This window comes from Toxotes jaculatrix, chromosome 10, assembly GCF_017976425.1.
Source record: "Toxotes jaculatrix isolate fToxJac2 chromosome 10, fToxJac2.pri, whole genome shotgun sequence".
Taxonomy (NCBI): Eukaryota; Metazoa; Chordata; class Actinopteri; family Toxotidae; genus Toxotes; species Toxotes jaculatrix.
This window is the reverse complement of record NC_054403.1, coordinates 18,769,222-18,789,544: the sequence shown is the minus strand read 5'-3', so window position 1 is coordinate 18,789,544 and position 20,323 is coordinate 18,769,222. Positions and strand designations below refer to the sequence as shown.

Here is a 20,323-nt window from a genome sequence, read left to right as displayed (position 1 = left end):
TGAAGCTTGGATTAAAACCAGGTACTTGAAAACTTGATTTCTAGTTTCAGTAAAGGTGAACTCTGGACATCAATGACAGAACAGCCAAAAATTCAAGTTCAGTTCAGTAATAAACGCGTCACCTAAAGAAGGTCAGAAGCAGCTATGAATGAAACTAATGGACTTCACAAGTGTTAAGTTAGTCTGTCACAGCTGTGGTTATTCAAACAGCTGTGGAGTGGTGGAGTCTTCACTTCAGAAGAGACTAAAACTGGATGCAACTCAGATTCTGATGTAAATTACAATGATGTTAGTAAACATACTTTCTATGTACATGTGTAAAAAATAAAACCTAAATGGACCATGAGCCCTAAATCAACAAACTGCTGAAACTTCACTGAACAAGTGAATTCACTACAGTGTTATATTTAATCTCTTAAACATTATGAGAAACTCTTCAGGTTCAAATTTATCTCCTGATTCCCTCTAGTGGCCAAAGAAGGAAACACAGGAAGTGAGCAGCTGGAGGACAGGTGTATGTTAGTTGTGGAAAAAAGGAAAAGGACAGAGATCTGTGAAGTGTATCATGAATACAGAATCAATTCCCAACTGCAAGCGCACGTTGGGAGACCGCTAACCCTGTGCGTGTATGAGCTTCAGCACAAACAACTTAGCATATTCATACTTAAAAATTAGAAGCTGGGGAAAAAATGGTAAGGCCATATTGCTGGATGCTGCAAAAAAGAAACAGCCGGTCAAGTAAATTTAGATGAATCACATGCAAATCCTGGGATGCTACTCCCCCCAACCCCCAACAGAATGTATTCACGTCCCTTGCTTTAACTCACGATATTTACCTCATATTCAGTTCACACAGCCTCATGTGCATGTGTCCTGGAATATTCTCATAGAAGAGAAAAAAAAACTAAACATATAACAATAATTATAATAACAAAGAAGCCAAAATTAATAAATTACAACAATGCACCCCTGACAAAGACAAAGCTCTTAAAAAACATCATCAAAATTGGACACAACATAGAAAAAAAAAACATCCGGAGAACTAAACACAAGAGGAAGAGGGAAGAGACCTGAAGCAAGCACACTGAAGGAATATATGGAATTTCCCTGAAGAATAACATTTTTTAATATATAATTTTAACACATTTTTTTCCTCATCATGTAGGGTGCAAATGTAGCACTTAGGGTGGTCTTTCCACTTCACCTTGTGCTCCTCCCTCTGGAAGAAGAGGAGGACAAAGAAGAGGAAGCTGTTTGGAACTGGTAGAGAGGACTTTTTTTTTTTTTTTTTTTTTTTTTTTTAAAGGAGATCAGCTGGACAGGAACTTTAGGAGTGCAACAGTGAGAGGCTTCTCAGCGACAGCTGCAGCATCAAATCTCTACAGAGACACAGGAGAAAAGAGTTATGGTTTATCTTGAAGGTAAGAATTCCCGATCAGTGAATAAGTAACCGTATCCTCACCTGAAAGGGCTTCTATGGGTTGATTAGAGGGATGCAGGGTGCTGACGGGGGTTCCCTTGTCCTCGAAGGCCACCCTGGTCCCATCTGAGCTCCCGTCACAGTTGATCAAGACCTGGTTACAGTCCTCCGCTTCCATGAGGGGCCGAGTCTTGGAGTGGACATTGAGGTCAATGAGTTCCTCAAAGCTCCACTGGTTAGATTTACCATTCAGACCTGAGACCAACCCCACTTTGGCAGAGTCCTGCTCATTCAGGAACTCAGAGCCCTCGACGAGGCGACCTTTAGGTACTGGACTGGAGAGGGGAAGGGGGAATAAGGTGGTGGGAGGAGGTTAAGACAATGATTTGGGAGGTGAAAAAAAAAAGTTCTCACAGCACAACCCAACTCTGCACCAGACTGAGAGATGGAGAAGTAAGTGCATGCTGACAGAAAGAAGTCACATGCAGCTGCTAGTGTGTTTGCTTCTACATACAAACCAACGCTTGTGGGTGTTTTGACGTGCATCAAAAAATCTGATCTAAACAAATCATGCTGGTGCTATATATTTCATTCTCCAGTCTCCAGTTTCCTCAGTTATTTTTGGACCATAAGTGACTTTATAGTTTTGTGTTTCATAGACATGCTCCCTTCTGCAGTCATACCTTACTGCCTGAGTCTCATCTGTGCTCATGCCATTGTTATTCTCCTTGTCGTCAGTCTCTGGTTTTCCATTGACACTGTGCAGGGGCTCGTCTTGTTGTTTAGACTCGCCAGAGGACAGACCACTCTCATCTTTGTCAGCCTCCATGGCAATGTCACCTGTCTGGGCTATGTCGTCAACTGAGGAAATGGATGGGGAGGATACAAGTCATATGTTGCATACAAACAGGCAATTTATGTAAAGTATATGTAAACAAACACAAAGACGGGAAGACACACCTTTGCGCTCAGTGACAAAGTGCTCTGATTTCCTGAACCTGTCATCAAGGTGAAAGCTAAAGGATGAGAACACTTACTCTTGGTTTCATAGTTTAGCTGGTCCCCTCCCTCTTCTCCGTTCTCCTGTGAGCATTTCTCATCGTCTCTCTGCACAGGCACAACAGGCAGACTTGGTCAACATCCTCTACACATTCAGTATAGAGGATTTTCTCCACAGACACTTAAAGACATGCAGGCTGAGCTCACCTTCAAGTCATTTGTTTCCCCTTTTCTAGTTCTCTTCATTATTTCTTCAATTCTCTGAAATGCAAAGAATATAGAACACTTTTATGAATTATTTCTTCTACATAACGCTGTAATATTATGAAGCATTTGCTGTTTACATCATACACTAAATCAACCATTTAAAATAATTATGACACCATTATGGTCAGAGTTACTGGGAAGAAGAATTGTGATCTAAACAGAAAAATTTGGTTGGAAGTGATAAAAACAGTGCAGGCAGATAATTTATGTTGAACAATACACCACTTTAGTTTTCTGTAACTGACTCCTGATGTAGTACTACTGGTCTAAACAACATCTCAAGTTCCTTATAAACACTATTTGACTTAGCTCCAAATGATAAAGCAAGACCCAACTAAAGAGAAGACTCTCTCCTCCATCCATGCATCTCACCTTCTTCCTCTCCATTCGTTCTTGCTGGTTCTGCTGCATGATGCGGTCTCTCTCCTGACGGACTCTCTCTGCCTCCTCCTGAGCCTTGGCCTCAGCCTCCTCTCGTTCCTTCTGGAGCTCTGCCTGTTTGAGTGCCTCCTCTTCGGCCAGTCTCACACGCTCCTCCTCTGCCAGGCGAGCCTCCTCTTCTTCTTTGAGTTTTCTCTCCTCTGCAAGCTTCTTCTCCTCCTCCAGGCGTTTCAGTCGAGCCTCCTCCGCTAAACGTTTTTCTTCTTCCTTTCTCAGCCTGAGATAGAAAAGAAATACCAGCAGATACTTGACAACATACTCAGAAATAAGGACAGGTGATTTCTGAAAGTGGGTGTTTAAGGGGTGCTTTTCATCTCATGAGCTAAAGAAACATGCTAATTGCACTTTTAATTAAGGATGCACCGATCCACATTTTTTCACTTCCGATCCGATTCCGATACCTGAATTTGGATATCTGCTGATAACGATAACGATACTTTCTTCCTGCTGTATCTAGAAGGGACATAAGTCTTTGAGTAATATATTGTTGGTGTGTGGATTGCCTGTATGACCTTCCTGTTATGGTGTCCCGCTTTGGTTTATCGTTTGTGTGTAAAAGTTAATAGCGCAACCGATGCTAATGCGCTAGCCCGTCAATGGGATTCGCCATGTTATGTTAGCATCGAGCTAATCGATACTTATTACCACTTGTAGGTCGCGACGGAGCTTCCGCCCCTCGGTACAACGGCAAACATTGCATGTTGCTGTCTTGTTTTGGGGTGTTGCTAGTGCAAAATATTTCCACACCGCGGACATGTGCACAGGTGCTGAAAAGTTGGTTAGCCACAAAGACTGTATAAAACATGGACGTAGCACCCGTGACGTCACCCATTGTTTTTATTTTATTTTACTGGGAGTGTACTTTCCATATTTTGCGAAGAGGCGGTTATTCTAACTAGCCGGTGTCAGCCGGCCGAGAACCCGCTCACTTAGCTAGGAGCAACCGAGCTAGCCTAAGGCTAACAAGCTAAGTGGCAGCTACACGCAGCTACATCCACCACACCACACCACAGTCCCCGAGTCCGACCCGACTAGCTCGACCCCGTACGGCCGCGACACAAAGCATACAACTTACTGACGGAGCTGCTCTGTCCATGCAATATTGGACTTTTTAAACAGACAAATGAGACGAAATAAAATTGTAGCCTAATATACCCGCAATAAACGGACTCTGAGAGCACGGAACACACCGCAACAGCGTTCCTAACATTAGCTGCTCCGGTCCTCTATCTGTATCAGCAGCGACCATAAATTGGCAATTAAGTCATAAGCCAGCGGCAAAATATGCTAATACATGCTAATTAGTACAGACATCCAGGTAAAATAGTGAGAAATTTACTTACCGATAAAACTACAACACGGACTCCTTCGTCGGTCGGTTAGTACAGTCTACACTACAACAAGCCATATTGTCACAAAAACCTATCCGAACATTGGCAAACAAACACGGACACAGCAGCCCCTGTCAACCGCTGGAGGTAGCCGGAGGCCTCTGGATGTAGCCGCCTAGCCCAGCTGATGCTTTAGCAAAGAGCTAACTGCCAGTGCCTGTCTATGGGGCTGTCAACGTAGCCACGCCCTAATTTATGTAAGAATTTTAAGCCTAAATAACACTAAAACGGTTGTGGTACAAAAAAAATTCACCCACCCCACAGTGTTCACGGAGGTGGAAACTATCAATAGAGACCAAAAACAAAAAAATGTACCAGGCTGTAAAAATGTTTTTTTAGGCTGTAAAGTTGGCTATTTTAACATGGGGGTCAATGGAGAATTGCTCACTTCTGGAGCCAGCCCCCCAGCGGCAGCCGAGGAACTGCAGCTTTTTGAACGCAGAAGTGATCTTCACTGCTGAAACCTACAACTCCCCCCTTGGTTAGCCACGGTGCTGCTCAATGCTCGCCTGCTAGCTGGCTGCAAACTGTGGAATGGATTTCCTGAACGTCTCATTACTCCGCGTCACATTGAGACACGCCTCTGTTCAGGAAATCCATTCCACATTTTGCAGCCAGCCAGCAGAGCAGCCGGCAGGGAATCACTTGTGGAGTCATTTCAGCAGAGGACATTAAAGCACAGAAATGGTTCATGGATCGGAAATCTCCGCAGGTTGGATCGGAAATTTCCGATCTGTGAAATATGTTGGTAACAGAACCAGATACTGATGCTGGATCGGATCGGCCCCATCCCTACTTTTAATGCCCCTAAAATGTCACCAGCAGTGTTGTCAAGTTGGTAATCTTTTCTGTTTTTTCGTGAATGTGTTCTTTATGAATAGTTCGTTGAAAAAACATTTTCAAACATATCACAGAGCTTAGTTTCACTTCACATCTAAAATTCTCTTTAGAAAGTTTTCAGAGCAACTGCATCTGTGTTGTTGATGGTACTCATGCATCCTTGTCATAACCCAAATGACGTCAAACTCATCCCAAAAGGTCATCCATTGTGGGAGATAACGGGATTCACTTGACAATTTCAAAATCCTCACCTCTCCTCCTCCTCCCTCTGTATCCTGAGCTGCTCCTCTCTCTCCTTCTGCTCTCGCATCAGTCTGCGATTCTCCGCCAGGATCTTGGCTGCCTCAGCAGCCGAGTTGGTGCCTGTTGAGGCCTTAGAGTCTGACAGGTGGAAAGAAAAATATAGAAGATACGTTTAACATTTTAAGTCACTCTGTCACCCACTTCTCATCATAGCGCTGGCCTGAGGCCAAAGCATCTGGATGCAATGACTGGAGGATGGGTGATGACTGCAAGAAGAGAGAAAGTTAGACTGGTGGAGGAGGCTAACTGTGATGTTCTCCATCGAGGCAGCTGCAGAAAAAAGAAATAAGTGGCCTGATACTGAATTGTGTAACTTTCACATGATAATCTTTGTGCTCTTTGAGAACTGCCTCCAGTCATGGTATGTGGAAAGACACATCCGGGTTATGCAATATGATGATTTATATTCATTTGTCTATCGTCAGAGACTCTTCTATACCACTGCTATCACAGTTTTTATCCATTTAATATATCTAAGTTTATCAGGTTATGAAAGGCAGTATTGCAAATCAGTGAACAGGACAGGTTTATAGCAATATTGAATTTTTATACAACTTTTGCATTAATGTGATTACTACTTTATTATGATTATTACTTAAATTTATGAGGTATTTAATTTGGTGGTTTAACTAAACACAGTTTCTCAATTGATTTTAAAGAAATTTTACTATACCCCAATATATATTGCTCTGATTACATCAAATTACATATTCCAGGATAGAGGACTTTATCAATATCATCCACCCCAACACCAGGATGTTAAAATGTATGTGGGGCAAATGAACAGGGTAATGCACATATATGAAGTACATACTAATAAAACAGGGTTGAAAATGAACTTATCATTCTACAACTCTTTTGTTTTTGCACAACTGCAATGTATAATGATTGACAGTCTTTGCCCAGTGGCACGTAGCATCAAAACATTACTAAGCATTTTTATATTGCAGAGCATGATTGTCTCCATGAGGTGGCAGCAGCAGCAACCCCAGATCTGTAACAGGATGTGACTCCAGCTGGGACTTAATAGGTCTCCTGCTCCACTGAGATTTACAGCAAACTAAGCCTCTGCCACGTCAGTTTGCAGCACACAAACATACACACACAGACACATTTCTGTTTATGGTCTGTGTATGTGTATTAAAACACATGAGAAAGCTCTCAAACCAAACAGACTGTTCCTTGAAGCAGTATTAAACCTCGATTACAGAGGATGCATTTTTTATTTGCTCAGAGCGAAGGTGTAGCTGTAAGCATCGCTGGTAACATACAGAAAGAGCAAGAGTTCAAAAGGGAACAAGGAACATTTCATTATTCTGGTTCCCACACAAGTGGTTAGCTAACATTCTGAAAAACAAAAACTAATGTTGTAAATAAAATTAAAGCTGCAAGCAGCGATGACGGGCCCTCGCACCCCTTGCGACCCGCGGGAGTCACAGCCGGCACAGCCATGAGTACCAGAGTCCTCCTATGTCCTCTCCTCTTCTCCCCAGTACACTTCATAGTACAAACAGGTTATTTCCTGTTACCAGCAGGGGGCGCCACGAGTAAGGCGGGAGTTTGACATATGGAGGCGTTCAGGGCAGAGCCCTCATCATGCTCATGAAGTTTGAAGATGTTTGGATAAAGTATGTGGATGTGAGAGCCATTCAAAATGTCATGGCAAATTCACCAAACGCCATCGAACTTTGGCGAGCCACAGAGGCCACGCCCTTTAACTTAGAGAAAAGTCTGTTATAACTTTTGATCATCATGGTCTTGAGGTGAGGTCCACCAGATATGAAGTTGATCGGGTGAAATCCCTAGCACGAGTTCATCCGCATACCAATGGTGGAAAGCACTGAAATTTGGCCGCCAAAAACAAAATGGCCGACTTCCTGCTGGGTTGAGGTCATGGTGTCAAGAGACTTTTTTGTGCGTCTGGAAGTGTTCTTTATGTGTACTGATTTTCATCTTCGTATTCCAAAAAAACCCATATGGAGAGGGGTATTTTAAATCTTCAAGGGGGCGCCGTTGAGCCATTTTGCCCCGCCCAATTACAAAAACCCCATCAGAGTCTAGGACCAGCCCCCAAGAACGTGTGTATGAATTTTTAGGATCATAGGAGGTGGTTAAGGTCATTACAAATCCAAACGTAATTTCACGGCGAGGGATCGTCAGTTGCCGCGCCGCCACACAGATGCCATTGCACCCAGCTTCACGGCCTTTATAATGTAGCTTCACCAAGTAGTTGGGAAGGTTGTAGAGCAGAAACCAAGCTGATGGTGTCAACTATTAAGGAGCAGTACACTTCAGAGTAAAAATAGGTCATTTCCTGTTACCAGCAGGGGACGCCACGAGTAAGGCGGGAGTTTGACATATGGAGGCGTTCAGGGCAGAGCCCTGATCATGCTCATAAAGTTTGAAGATGTTTGGATAAAGTATGTGGACGTGAGAGCCATTCAAAATGTCATGGCAAATTCACCAAACGCCACCAAACTTTGGCGGGCCACAGAGGCCACGCCCTTTAACTTAGAGAAAACTCTGTGATAACTTTTGATCATCATGGTCTTGAGGTGAGGTCCACCAAATATGAAGTGGATCGGGTGAAATCCCTAGCACGAGTTCGTCCGCATACCAATGGTGTAATTCGCCAAAATCGCCAACTTCCGACCACAATGGCGGACTTCCTGTTGGGTTGAGGTCATGGTGTCAAGAGACTTTTTGGTGTGTCTCGGTATGATCAACATGTGTACCAATTTTCATGCACCTATGACAAACTAAGCCCAATGGGAGGGGGGTTTTGAAAATTTCAAGGGGGCGCTGCAGAGCCATTTTGCCCCCCCCCATTTACAACGACCACAAAATATCAAATTTTTCACCAGACCTGATGAGTGTGCAAAATTTCAGGCGTTTTAGAGCATGGGAAGGGGTTGAAAAATGCAGTTGTTTGGGAGGAATAATAATAATAATAATAATAATTAAAGCTGCAAGCAGCGATGACGGGCCCTCGCACCCCTTGCGACCCGCCGGAGTCGCAGCCGGCGCAGCCAAGAGTACCAGAGGCGTCCTATGTCCTCTCCTCTTCTCCCCAGTACACGTCATAGTACAAACAGGTTATTTCCTGTTACCAGCAGGGGGCGCCACGAGTAAGGCGGGAGTTTGACATATGGAGGCGTTCAGGGCAGAGCCCTCATCATGCTCATGAAGTTTGACGATGTTTGGATAAAGTATGTGGATGTGAGAGCCATTCAAAATGTCATGGCAAATTCACCAAACGCCATCGAACTTTGGCGAGCCACAGAGGCCACGCCCTTTAACTTAGAGAAAAGTCTCTTATAACTTTTGATCATCATGGTCTTGAGGTGAGGTCCACCAGATATGAAGTTGATCGGGTGAAATCCCTAGCACGAGTTCATCCGCATACCAGTGGTGGAAAGCAGTGAAATTTGGCCGCCAAAAACAAAATGGTCGACTTCCTGCTGGGTTGAGGTCATGGTGTCAAGAGACTTTTTTTTGCGTCTGGAAGTGTTCTTTATGTGTACCGATTTTCATCTTCATACTCCAAAAAAACCCATATGGAGAGGGGTATTTTAAATCTTCAAGGGGGCGCCGTTGAGCCATTTTGCCCCGCCCAATTACAAAAACCCCATCAGAGTCTAGGACCAGCCCCCAAGAACGTGTGTATGAATTTTTAGGATCATAGGAGGTGGTTAAGGTCATTACAAATCCAAACGTAATTTCACGGCGAGGGATCGTCAGTTGCCGCGCCGCCACACAGATGCCATTGCACCCAGCTTCACGGCCTTTATAATGTAGCTTCACCAAGTAGTTGGGAAGGTTGTAGAGCAGAAACCAAGCCGATGGTGTCAACTATTAAGGAGCAGTACACTTCAGAGTAAGAATAGGTCATTTCCTGTTACCAGCAGGGGACGCCACGAGTAAGGCGGGAGTTTGACATATGGAGGCGTTCAGGGCAGAGCCCTGATCAAGCTCATGAAGTTTGAAGATGTTTGGATAAAGTATGTGGACGTGAGAGCCATTCAAAATGTCATGGAAAATTCACCAAACGCCATCAAACTTTGGCGGGCCACAGAGGCCACGCCCTTTAACTTAGAGAAAAGCCTTGAATAACTTTTGATCATCATGGTCTTGAGGTGAGGTCCACCAAATATGAAGTGGATCAGGTGAAATCCCTAGCACGAGTTCGTCCGCATACCAATGGTGTAATTCGCCAAAATCGCCAACTTCCGACCACAATGGCGGACTTCCTGTTGGGTTGAGGTCATGGTGTCAAGAGACTTTTTGGTGTGTCTCGGTATGATCAACATGTGTACCAATTTTCATGCACCTATGACAAACTAAGCCCAATGGGAGGGGGGTTTTGAAAATTTCAAGGGGGCGCTGCGGAGCCATTTGGCCCCCCCCCATTTACAACGACCACAAAATATCAAATTTTTCACCAGACCTGATGAGTGTGCAAAATTTCAGGCGTTTTAGAGCATGGGAAGGGGTTGAAAAATGCAGTTGTTTGGGAGGAATAATAATAATAATAATAATAATAATTAAAGCTGCAAGCAGCGATGACGGGCCCTCGCACCCCTTGCGACCCGCGGGAGTCGCAGCCGGCACAGCCATGACTACCAGAGTCCTCCTATGTCCTCTCCTCTTCTCCCAAGTACACTTCATAGTACAAACAGGTTATTTCCTGTTACCAGCAGGGGGCGCCACGAGTAAGGCGGGAGTTTGACATATGGAGGCGTTCAGGGCAGAGCCCTCATCATGCTCATGAAGTTTGAAGATGTTTGGATAAAGTATGTGGATGTGAGAGCCATTCAAAATGTCATGGCAAATTCACCAAACGCCACCGAACTTTGGCGAGCCACAGAGGCCACGCCCTTTAACTTAGAGAAAAGTCTGTTATAACTTTTGATCATCATGGTCTTGAGGTGAGGTCCACCAGATATGAAGTTGATCGGGTGAAATCCCTAGCACGAGTTCATCCGCATACCAATGCTGGAAAGCACTCAAATTTGGCCGCCAAAAATAAAATGGCTGACTTCCTGCTGGGTTGAGGTCATGGTGTCAAGAGACTTTTTTGTGCGTCCCGAAGTGTTGTTTATGTGTACTGATTTTCATCTTTGTATTCCAAAAAAACCCATATGGAGAGGGGTATTTTAAATGTTCAAGGGGGCGCCGTTGAGCCATTTTGCCCCGCCCAATTACAAAAACCCCATCAGAGTCTAGGACCAGCCCCCAAGAACGTGTGTATGAATTTTTATGATCATAGGAGGTGGTTAAGGTCATTACAAATCCAAACGTAATTTCACGGCGAGGGATCGTCAGTTGCCGCGCCGCCACACAGATGCCATTGCACCCAGCTTCACTGCCTTTATAATGTTGCTTCACCAAGTAGTTGGGAAGGTTGTAGAGCAGAAACGAAGCCGATGGTGTCAAGTATTAAGGAGCAGTACACTTCAGAGTAAAAATAGGTCATTTCCTGTTACCAGCAGGGGACGCCACGAGTAAGGCGGGAGTTTGACATATGGAGGCGTTCAGGGCAGAGCCCTGATCATGCTCATAAAGTTTGAAGATGTTTGGATAAAGTATGTGGACGTGAGAGCCATTCAAAATGTCATAGCAAATTCACCAAACGCCACCAAACTTTGGCGGGCCACAGAGGCCACGCCCTTTAACTTAGAGAAAACTCTGTGATAACTTTTGATCATCATGGTCTTGAGGTGAGGTCCACCAAATATGAAGTGGATCGGGTGAAATCCCTAGCACGAGTTCGTCCGCATACCAATGGTGTAATTCGCCAAAATCGCCAACTTCCGACCACAATGGCGGACTTCCTGTTGGGTTGAGGTCATGGTGTCAAGAGACTTTTTGGTGTGTCTCGGTATGATCAACATGTGTACCAATTTTCATGCACCTATGACAAACTAAGCCCAATGGGAGGGGGGTTTTGAAAATTTCAAGGGGGCGCTGCAGAGCCATTTTGCCCCCCCCATTTACAACGACCACAAAATATCAAATTTTTCAGCAGACCTGATGAGTGTGCAAAATTTCAGGCGTTTTAGAGCATGGGAAGGGGTTGAAAAATGCAGTTGTTTGGGAGGACAAATAATAATAATAATAATAATAATAATTAAAGCTGCAAGCAGCGATGACGGGCCCTCGCACCCCTTGCGACCCGCGGGAGTCGCAGCCGGCGCAGCCAAGAGTACCAGAGTCCCCCTATGTCCTCTCCTCTTCTCCCCAGTACACGTCATAGTACAAACACGTTATTTCCTGTTACCAGCAGGGGGCGCCACGAGTAAGGCGGGAGTTTGACATATGGAGCCGTTCAGGGCAGAGCCCTCATCATGCTCATGAAGTTTGAAGATGTTTGGATAAAGTATGTGGACGTGAGAGCCATTCAAAATGTCATGGCAAATTCACCAAACGCCACCGAACTTTGGCGAGCCACAGAGGCCACGCCCTTTAACTTAGAGAAAAGCCTTTGATAACTTTTGATCATCATGGTCTTGAGGTGAGGTCCACCAGATATGAAGTTGATCGGGTGAAATCCCTAGCACGAGTTCGTCCGCATACCAATGGTGGAAAGCACTGAAATTTTGCCGCCAAAAACAAAATGGCCGACTTCCTGCTAGGTTGAGGTCATGGTGTCAAGAGACTTTTTTGTGCGTCAGGAAGTGTTCTTTATGTGTACCGATTTTCATCTTCGTACTCCAAAAAAACCCATATGGAGAGGGGTATTTTAAATCTTCAAGGGGGCGCCGTTGAGCCATTTTGCCCCGCCCAATTACAAAAACCCCATCAGAGTCTAGGACCAGCCCCCAAGAACGTGTGTATGAATTTTTAGGATCATAGGAGGTGGTTAAGGTCATTACAAATCCAAACGTAATTTCACGGCGAGGGATCGTCAGTTGCCGCGCCGCCACACAGATGCCATTGCACCCAGCTTCACGGCCTTTATAATGTAGCTTCACCAAGTAGTTGGGAAGGTTGTAGAGCAGAAAACAAGCCGATGGTGTCAACTATTAAGGAGCAGTACACTTCAGAGTAAAAATAGGTCATTTCCTGTTACCAGCAGGGGACGCCACGAGTAAGGCGGGAGTTTGACATATGGAGGCGTTCAGGGCAGAGCCCTGATCAAGCTCATGAAGTTTGAAGATGTTTGGATAAAGTATGTGGACGTGAGAGCCATTCAAAATGTCATGGCAAATTCACCAAACGCCACCAAACTTTGGCGGGCCACAGAGGCCACGCCCTTTAACTTAGAGAAAAGCCTTTGATAACTTTTGATCATCATGGTCTTGAGATGAGGTCCACCAAGTATGAAGTGGATCAGGTGAAATCCCTAGCACGAGTTCGTCCGCATACCAATGGTGTATTTCGCCAAAATCGCCAACTTCCGACCACAATGGCGGACTTCCTGTTGGGTTGAGGTCATGGTGTCAAGAGACTTTTTGGTGTGTCTCGGTATGATCAACATGTGTACCAATTTTCATGCACCTATGACAAACTAAGCCCAATGGGAGGGGGGTTTTGAAAATTTCAAGGGGGCGCTGCGGAGCCATTTGGCCCCCCCCATTTACAACGACCACAAAATATCAAATTTTTCACCAGACCTGATGAGTGTGCAAAATTTCAGGCGTTTTAGAGCATGGGAAGGGGTTGAAAAATGCAGTTGTTTGGGAGGAATAATAATAATAATAATAATAATAATAAACATTAGAAAAACAATAGGGCCTTCGCACCACTCGGTGCTCGGGCCCTAATAATAAACATTAGAAAAACAATAGGGCCTTCGCACCACTCGGTGCTCGGGCCCTAATAATAATAATAATTAAAGCTGCAAGCAGCGATGACGGGCCCTCGCACCCCTTGCGACCCGCGGGAGTCGCAGCCAGCGCAGCCAAGTACCAGAGTCATCCTATGTCCTCTCCTCTTCTCCCCAGTACACGTCATAGTACAAACAGGTTATTTCCTGTTACCAGCAGGGGGCGCCACGAGTAAGGCGGGAGTTTGACATATGGAGCCGTTCAGGGCAGAGCCCTCATCATGCTCATAAGGTTTGAAGATGTTTGGATAAAGTATGTGGACGTGAGAGCCATTCAAAATGTCATGGCAAATTCACCAAACGCCACCGAACTTTGGCGAGCCACAGAGGCCACGCCCTTTAACTTAGAGAAAAGTCTCTTATAACTTTTGATCATCATGGTCTTGAGGTGAGGTCCACCAGATATGAAGTTGATCGGGTGAAATCCCTAGCACGAGTTCATCCGCATACCAATGGTGGAAAGCACTCAAATTTGGCCGCCAAAAACAAAATGGCTGACTTCCTGCTGGGTTGAGGTCATGGTGTCAAGAGACTTTTTTGTGCGTTCCGAAGTGTTCTTTATGTGTACCGATTTTCATCTTTGTATTCCAAAAAAATCCATATGGAGAGGGGTATTTTAAATGTTCAAGGGGGCGCCGTTGAGCCATTTTGCCCTGCCCAATTACAAAAACCCCATCAGAGTCTAGGACCAGCCCCCAAGAACGTGTGTATGAATTTTTAGGATCATAGGAGGTGGTTAAGGTCATTACAAATCCAAACGTAATTTCACGGCGAGGGATCGTCAGTTGCCGCGCCGCCATACAGATGCCATTGCACCCAGCTTCACGGCCTTTATAATGTAGCTTCACCAAGTAGTTGGGAAGGTTGTAGAGCAGAAACCAAGCCGATGGTGTCAACTATTAAGGAGCAGTACACTTCAGAGTAAAAATAGGTCATTTCCTGTTACCAGCAGGGGACGCCACGAGTAAGGCGGGAGTTTGACATATGGAGGCGTTCAGGGCAGAGCCCTGATCATGCTCATAAAGTTTGAAGATGTTTGGATAAAGTATGTGGACGTGAGAGCCAGTCAAAATGTCATGGCAAATTCACCAAACGCCACCAAACTTTGGCGGGCCACAGAGGCCACGCCCTTTAACTTAGAGAAAACTCTGTGATAACTTTTGATCATCATGGTCTTGAGGTGAGGTCCACCAAATATGAAGTGGATCGGGTGAAATCCCTAGCACGAGTTCGTCCGCATACCAATGGTGTAATTCGCCAAAATGGCCAACTTCCGACCACAATGGCGGACTTCCTGTTGGGTTGAGGTCATGGTGTCAAGAGACTTTTTGGTGTGTCTCGGTATGATCAACATGTGTACCAATTTTCATGCACCTATGACAAACTAAGCCCAATGGGAGGGGGGTTTTGAAAATTTCAAGGGGGCGCTGCAGAGCCATTTTGCCCCCCCCATTTACAACGACCACAAAATATCAAATTTTTCACCAGACCTGATGAGTGTGCAAAATTTCAGGCGTTTTAGAGCATGGGAAGGGGTTGAAAAATGCAGTTGTTTGGGAGGAATAATAATAATAATAATAATAATTAAAGCTGCAAGCAGCGATGACGGGCCCTCGCACCCCTTGCGACCCGCGGGAGTCGCAGCCGGCGCAGCCAAGAGTACCAGAGTCATCCTATGTCCTCTCCTCTTCTACCCAGTACACGTCATAGTACAAACAGGTTATTTCCTGTTACCAGCAGGGGGCGCCACGAGTAAGGCGGGGGTTTGACATATGGAGCCGTTCAGGGCAGAGCCCTCATCATGCTCATGAAGTTTGAAGATGTTTGGATAAAGTATGAAAAACCCATATGGAGAGGGGTATTTTAAATTTTCAAGGGGGCGCAGTTGAGCCACTTTGCCCCGCCCAATTACAAAAACCCCATCAGAGTCTAGGACCAGCCCCCAAGAACGTGTGTATGAATTTTTATGATCATAGGAGGTGGTTAAGGTCATTACAAATCCAAACGTAATTTCATGGCGAGGGATCGTCAGTTGCCGCGCCGCCACACAGATGCCATTGCACCCAGCTTCACGGCCTTTATAATGTAGCTTCACCAAGTAGTTGGGAAGGTTGTAGAGCAGAAACCAAGCCGATGGTGTCAACTATTAAGGAGCAGTACACTTCAGAGTAAAAATAGGTCATTTCCTGTTACCAGCAGGGGACGCCACGAGTAAGGCGGGAGTTTGACATATGGAGGCGTTCAGGGCAGAGCCCTGATCATGCTCATGAAGTTTGAAGATGTTTGGATAAAGTATGTGGACGTGAGAGCCATTCAAAATGTCATGGCAAATTCACCAAACGCCACCAAACTTTGGCGGGCCACAGAGGCCACGCCCTTTAACTTAGAGAAAACCCTTTAATAACTTTTGATCATCATGGTCTTGAGGTGAGGTCCACCAGATATGAAGTTGATCGGGTGAAATCCCTAGCACGAGTTCATCCACATACCAATGGTGGAAAGCACTCAAATTTGGCCGCCAAAAACAAAATGGCCGACTTCCTGCTGGGTTGAGGTCATGGTGTCAAGAGACTTTTTTGTGCGTCTGGAAGTGTTCTTTATGTGTACCGATTTTCATCTTCGTACTCCAAAAAAACCCATATGGAGAGGGGTATTTTAAATTTTCAAGGGGGCGCCGTTGAGCCATTTTGCCCCGCCCAATTATAAAAACTCCATCAGAGTCTAGGACCAGCCCCCAAGAACGTGTGTATGAATTTTTATGATCATAGGAGGTGGTTAAGGTCATTACAAATCCAAACGTAATTTCACGGCGAGGGATCGTCAGTTGCCGCGCCGCCACACAGATGCCATTGCACCCAGCTTCACGGCCTTTATAATGTAGCTTCACCAAGTAGTTGGGAAGGTTGTAGAGCAGAAACCAAGCCGATGGTGTCAACTATTAAGGAGCAGTACACTTCAGAGTAAAAATAGGTCATTTCCTGTTACCAGCAGGGGACGCCACGAGTAAGGCGGGAGTTTGACATATGGAGGCGTTCAGGGCAGAGCCCTGATCATGCTCATAAAGTTTGAAGATGTTTGGATAAAGTATGTGGACGTGAGAGCCATTCAAAATGTCATGGCAAATTCACCAAACGCCACCAAACTTTGGCGGGCCACAGAGGCCACGCCCTTTAACTTAGAGAAAACTCTGTGATAACTTTTGATCATCATGGTCTTGAGGTGAGGTCCACCAAATATGAAGTGGATCGGGTGAAATCCCTAGCACGAGTTCGTCCGCATACCAATGGTGTAATTCGCCAAAATCGCCAACTTCCGACCACAATGGCGGACTTCCTGTTGGGTTGAGGTCATGGTGTCAAGAGACTTTTTGGTGTGTCTCGGTATGATCAACATGTGTACCAATTTTCATGCACCTATGACAAACTAAGCCCAATGGGAGGGGGGTTTTGAAAATTTCAAGGGGGCGCTGCGGAGCCATTTTGCCCCCCCCATTTACAACGACCACAAAATATCAAATTTTTCACCAGACCTGATGACTGTGCAAAATTTCAGGCGTTTTAGAGCATGGGAAGGGGTTGAAAAATGCAGTTGTTTGGGAGGAATAATAATAATAATAATAATAATAATAAACATTACAAAAACAATAGGGCCTTCGCACCACTCGGTGCTCGGGCCCTAATAATAATAATAATAATAATAAACATTACAAAAACAATAGGGCCTTCGCACCACTCGGTGCTCGGGCCCTAATAATAATAATAATAATAATAAACATTACAAAAACAATAGGGCCTTCGCACCACTCGGTGCTCGGGCCCTAATTAGAACAATATTCTGATATCTTGAACACCTTGAACAGTTTGGTTTACCAGAGAAACTCATATTTGTTTTCTGCAAATTCAATAATTTATTAACACACAAATCCTCCCTCTGCAATTTCCTTTGGATCCAAAAGCTCTTGCCGTTTTATTTCCTGCTTTAACTTCCTTTTGCGCTCCCATCAGTATACATGATGTTAAGTATAAATGGAATAGGTGTGAGGACAGTGAATACAGGAACAATGACTAGCAAGACTTTTGAATTTACATATTTTTATGCAGTACAACAACACATTCATACTGCAGGGTGCTTTCTTATGAGACTTAGAGAATTGCTCACCATCTTTCTCTTTGGACTTGCTGGCATCAGAGGACTGTGGCGCTACAGCTGGGACAGGACACAAATCCTTGGACTTGGAGTCTCTCTTTCGCAAAGTAGGGGGCCCTGTTGGAGTGAGAGCTGGTTTCTGGATGGGTGGGGGTTTGGTTGATGTAGGCTGGGGGGATGGGGGACGTTGTTTCATTGCACCAGGTGAAGATGGGCGTGTCTTGGAACTTTGCCTGTAAGAATTAGTGTTGTGTTTTGTAACCAAATCAAAATTAATTAAATCCCTCAAAAACTTTAAGTAAAACATCACTAAAGCTTTACTGAAGAAGACTTGCAGTCTTACTTGGTTGCTGCTGGGGAGGGGGTCCTCTTTGGAGTTGGATTAGGGGCTGGGGACGGTGAGCGGTTACGTCCTAGGGCAGTGGATGGGGAGGCGGGACGTTGCCCCCCAGGTGATGTTAACTGCTTCTCCTTCTGTAGTTCCACATAAAAAGGGCCAGAAACAAAAAAGGAATGTATGACAATCTCTGAAGTAGGATTATTTCAAGGGCTTGAAACTAAACCCCACAAACACTTTAAATATCACTGTGTCATAAACAAAACAGTTGTGTGACTAAGCTGCATTGACACTAAAAAGGGACTGATCCACAACAGCAAGGGTTACCTTGTCGTAACCAAACTGACGACAAATGAGACCTTTATGTGGACATTTGTGGTGGGATTTTTCCTTCTCAGATCATATCATTTAAATTATTTTAGAGGCCACAAAGATGTGACAGTATCCAGTACTATGGAAAAAACAGGCAACTATTTGTCTATGCAACCGAATCGTCCTTAAATTTAGGAGTTTGTGTTAAAAAAAAAAACTGAAAACCTGTAGGAAATACACAAAAACACAGATGTCTTTTATAAGAAAGTAACTGTAACTAAAACAAAAATTAACCATTTGCTCAACTCATTGCTAATTTTGCCTCTCCCTCTTTGGGTGTCACCAGCATATCAAACAGTGGCACAATGCTGATTTAAAGGAAGCCAAGGGTCAGGTTTTAATTCATCTATTTTTAATGCCCATGTGCTGAGTTTGGCACTGTGAACATAATGACAACAGGGCACAGCAAGGTCACTGGCGCTGTCTTACCCCAAACAGTCTGCACTAAACGCAAAGTTAGCAAAAATTAGACGGAATGGATTTTCTGTATATACGAGAAACTTTTTAGCTGTGGCCACACAGCCTGATCATCATTCGAGATTCAAGATTCAAGAGTCTTTATTGTAATAATGCAAACATAACGAAATTTTGCAGAGACTCCCAGCTTTAAGGCACACATAATAAAATAAATAACAAACACTTAAAAAAGAACACTTATGAAAATATAAACACAAAGTTGAACCCTCTTAAGAGAGCATGAAAACACTTGATTGCATAGTTTCACAATATTCATTTGCTATTCATGTCTATAAAGGACTGTAGCAAGAACAGATAGAAGGCATTTTGTAGAAAACCTGCATAGGTTTGCGTTTTTCTTATTCACCTTTTGATCATTTGTTTAAAGAAATATCCCCACTGTAGGCAGGCAGCCTTGGAAGGCACAATTGAACCCAAGTGTCATGCAATGCCTGAGTGATAAGCATGAGACTGCATTTCAATTATCTTCACACCAATCGGCACATGTAGAGGAGAGGCTTTTGACATTAGGCCCCAGGGTCAGGGTGGGGTTGCTTTGCATGGGATGATCTGTCCATAATCAGGCCACTGTGAATCCTTTTGTCTCATGCAACGACAATGAGGCCCTTCACAGCCACAGCGGAGGAGGAGAAGGACAGGCAGGTTATGAGAGAGAGCCTGGCAGGCCACTAAGTGACAACATCAGAGATATCGCTTATGAGTAGCAGTATATAGGATAAAATTCTGCCAGTGTATGAGCACGTTCAAATTATGACTGACCAGCAAAGGTCAAAGAACTGCAGAGAGAAAAAAATTTCCCTATGGTTAGCATCCTGCAGAGGTACTTTGACAGGCAAATGCAGCCGGATATACACATATAAATCAGAGTCTATGGTGCCACCCACATATTTCTCTGAGCAATGTCATTTTATTGCAGGAATGCATGTATTTGTTCTCATTACTACTAAAATGTTTTTATTTTGAATTTTTATGTTTTTATATTTTATATTTTGAGTATATATAAAAAATATTCTCTCTATCCAACACTTTTAAAAAACCTTTTTTGATAATATATCTAACTTATTTCTACAAACAGACCTCTCATCAGATGTATCTCAAGATGTATCTATTATCACTCTGTATGGATCAGACTAAAGATACCATCTAAAGCCCTGCATTCAGGTTACTCCACCAGTAAAAGCAAACTCACTGACACAGGGTTCTAAAACAATTCAACATTATCCTTCTAGTTGTCTTGTAAATGAGTAACATTCTCAAACTGGAATATCACTGTTGTCAGAGTCTACCAAATACATGTCATGTTACAACAAGGTTTTTTTCCATTACAACACTGAAAGCTGGGCATCCAGCTCAGGCGAATTTTACAAAAGTACATGTGACTGGGCCCACTAAATGCAACGTTATCAAATCCTTGTCAGCAACTTTCCCTTCCTTCCAGTACTATATAAGCAAACAGTCCTCCTCTGGAAACTATATCAGCCTCTCGGCTACCTTTTGCATTG

At 44.3% G+C, this 20,323-nt stretch overlaps 1 protein-coding gene across 1 annotated transcript in view; it reads right to left on the bottom strand.

Moving 5' to 3' along the window:
* Positions 1-1,210: 1,210 nt before the first annotated feature.
* map7d3 (MAP7 domain containing 3) overlaps positions 1,211-20,323 on the bottom strand; it is a 35,541-nt gene continuing 16,428 nt past the window's right edge. Inside the window, 9 exon segments of the mRNA XM_041047640.1 lie at positions 1,211-1,379; positions 1,463-1,755; positions 2,104-2,281; positions 2,458-2,527; positions 2,627-2,680; positions 3,059-3,344; positions 5,610-5,739; positions 17,648-17,868; positions 17,979-18,109. Coding sequence (XP_040903574.1) covers positions 1,372-1,379; positions 1,463-1,755; positions 2,104-2,281; positions 2,458-2,527; positions 2,627-2,680; positions 3,059-3,344; positions 5,610-5,739; positions 17,648-17,868; positions 17,979-18,109 — 1,371 coding nt within the window. The 3' untranslated portion in view covers positions 1,211-1,371.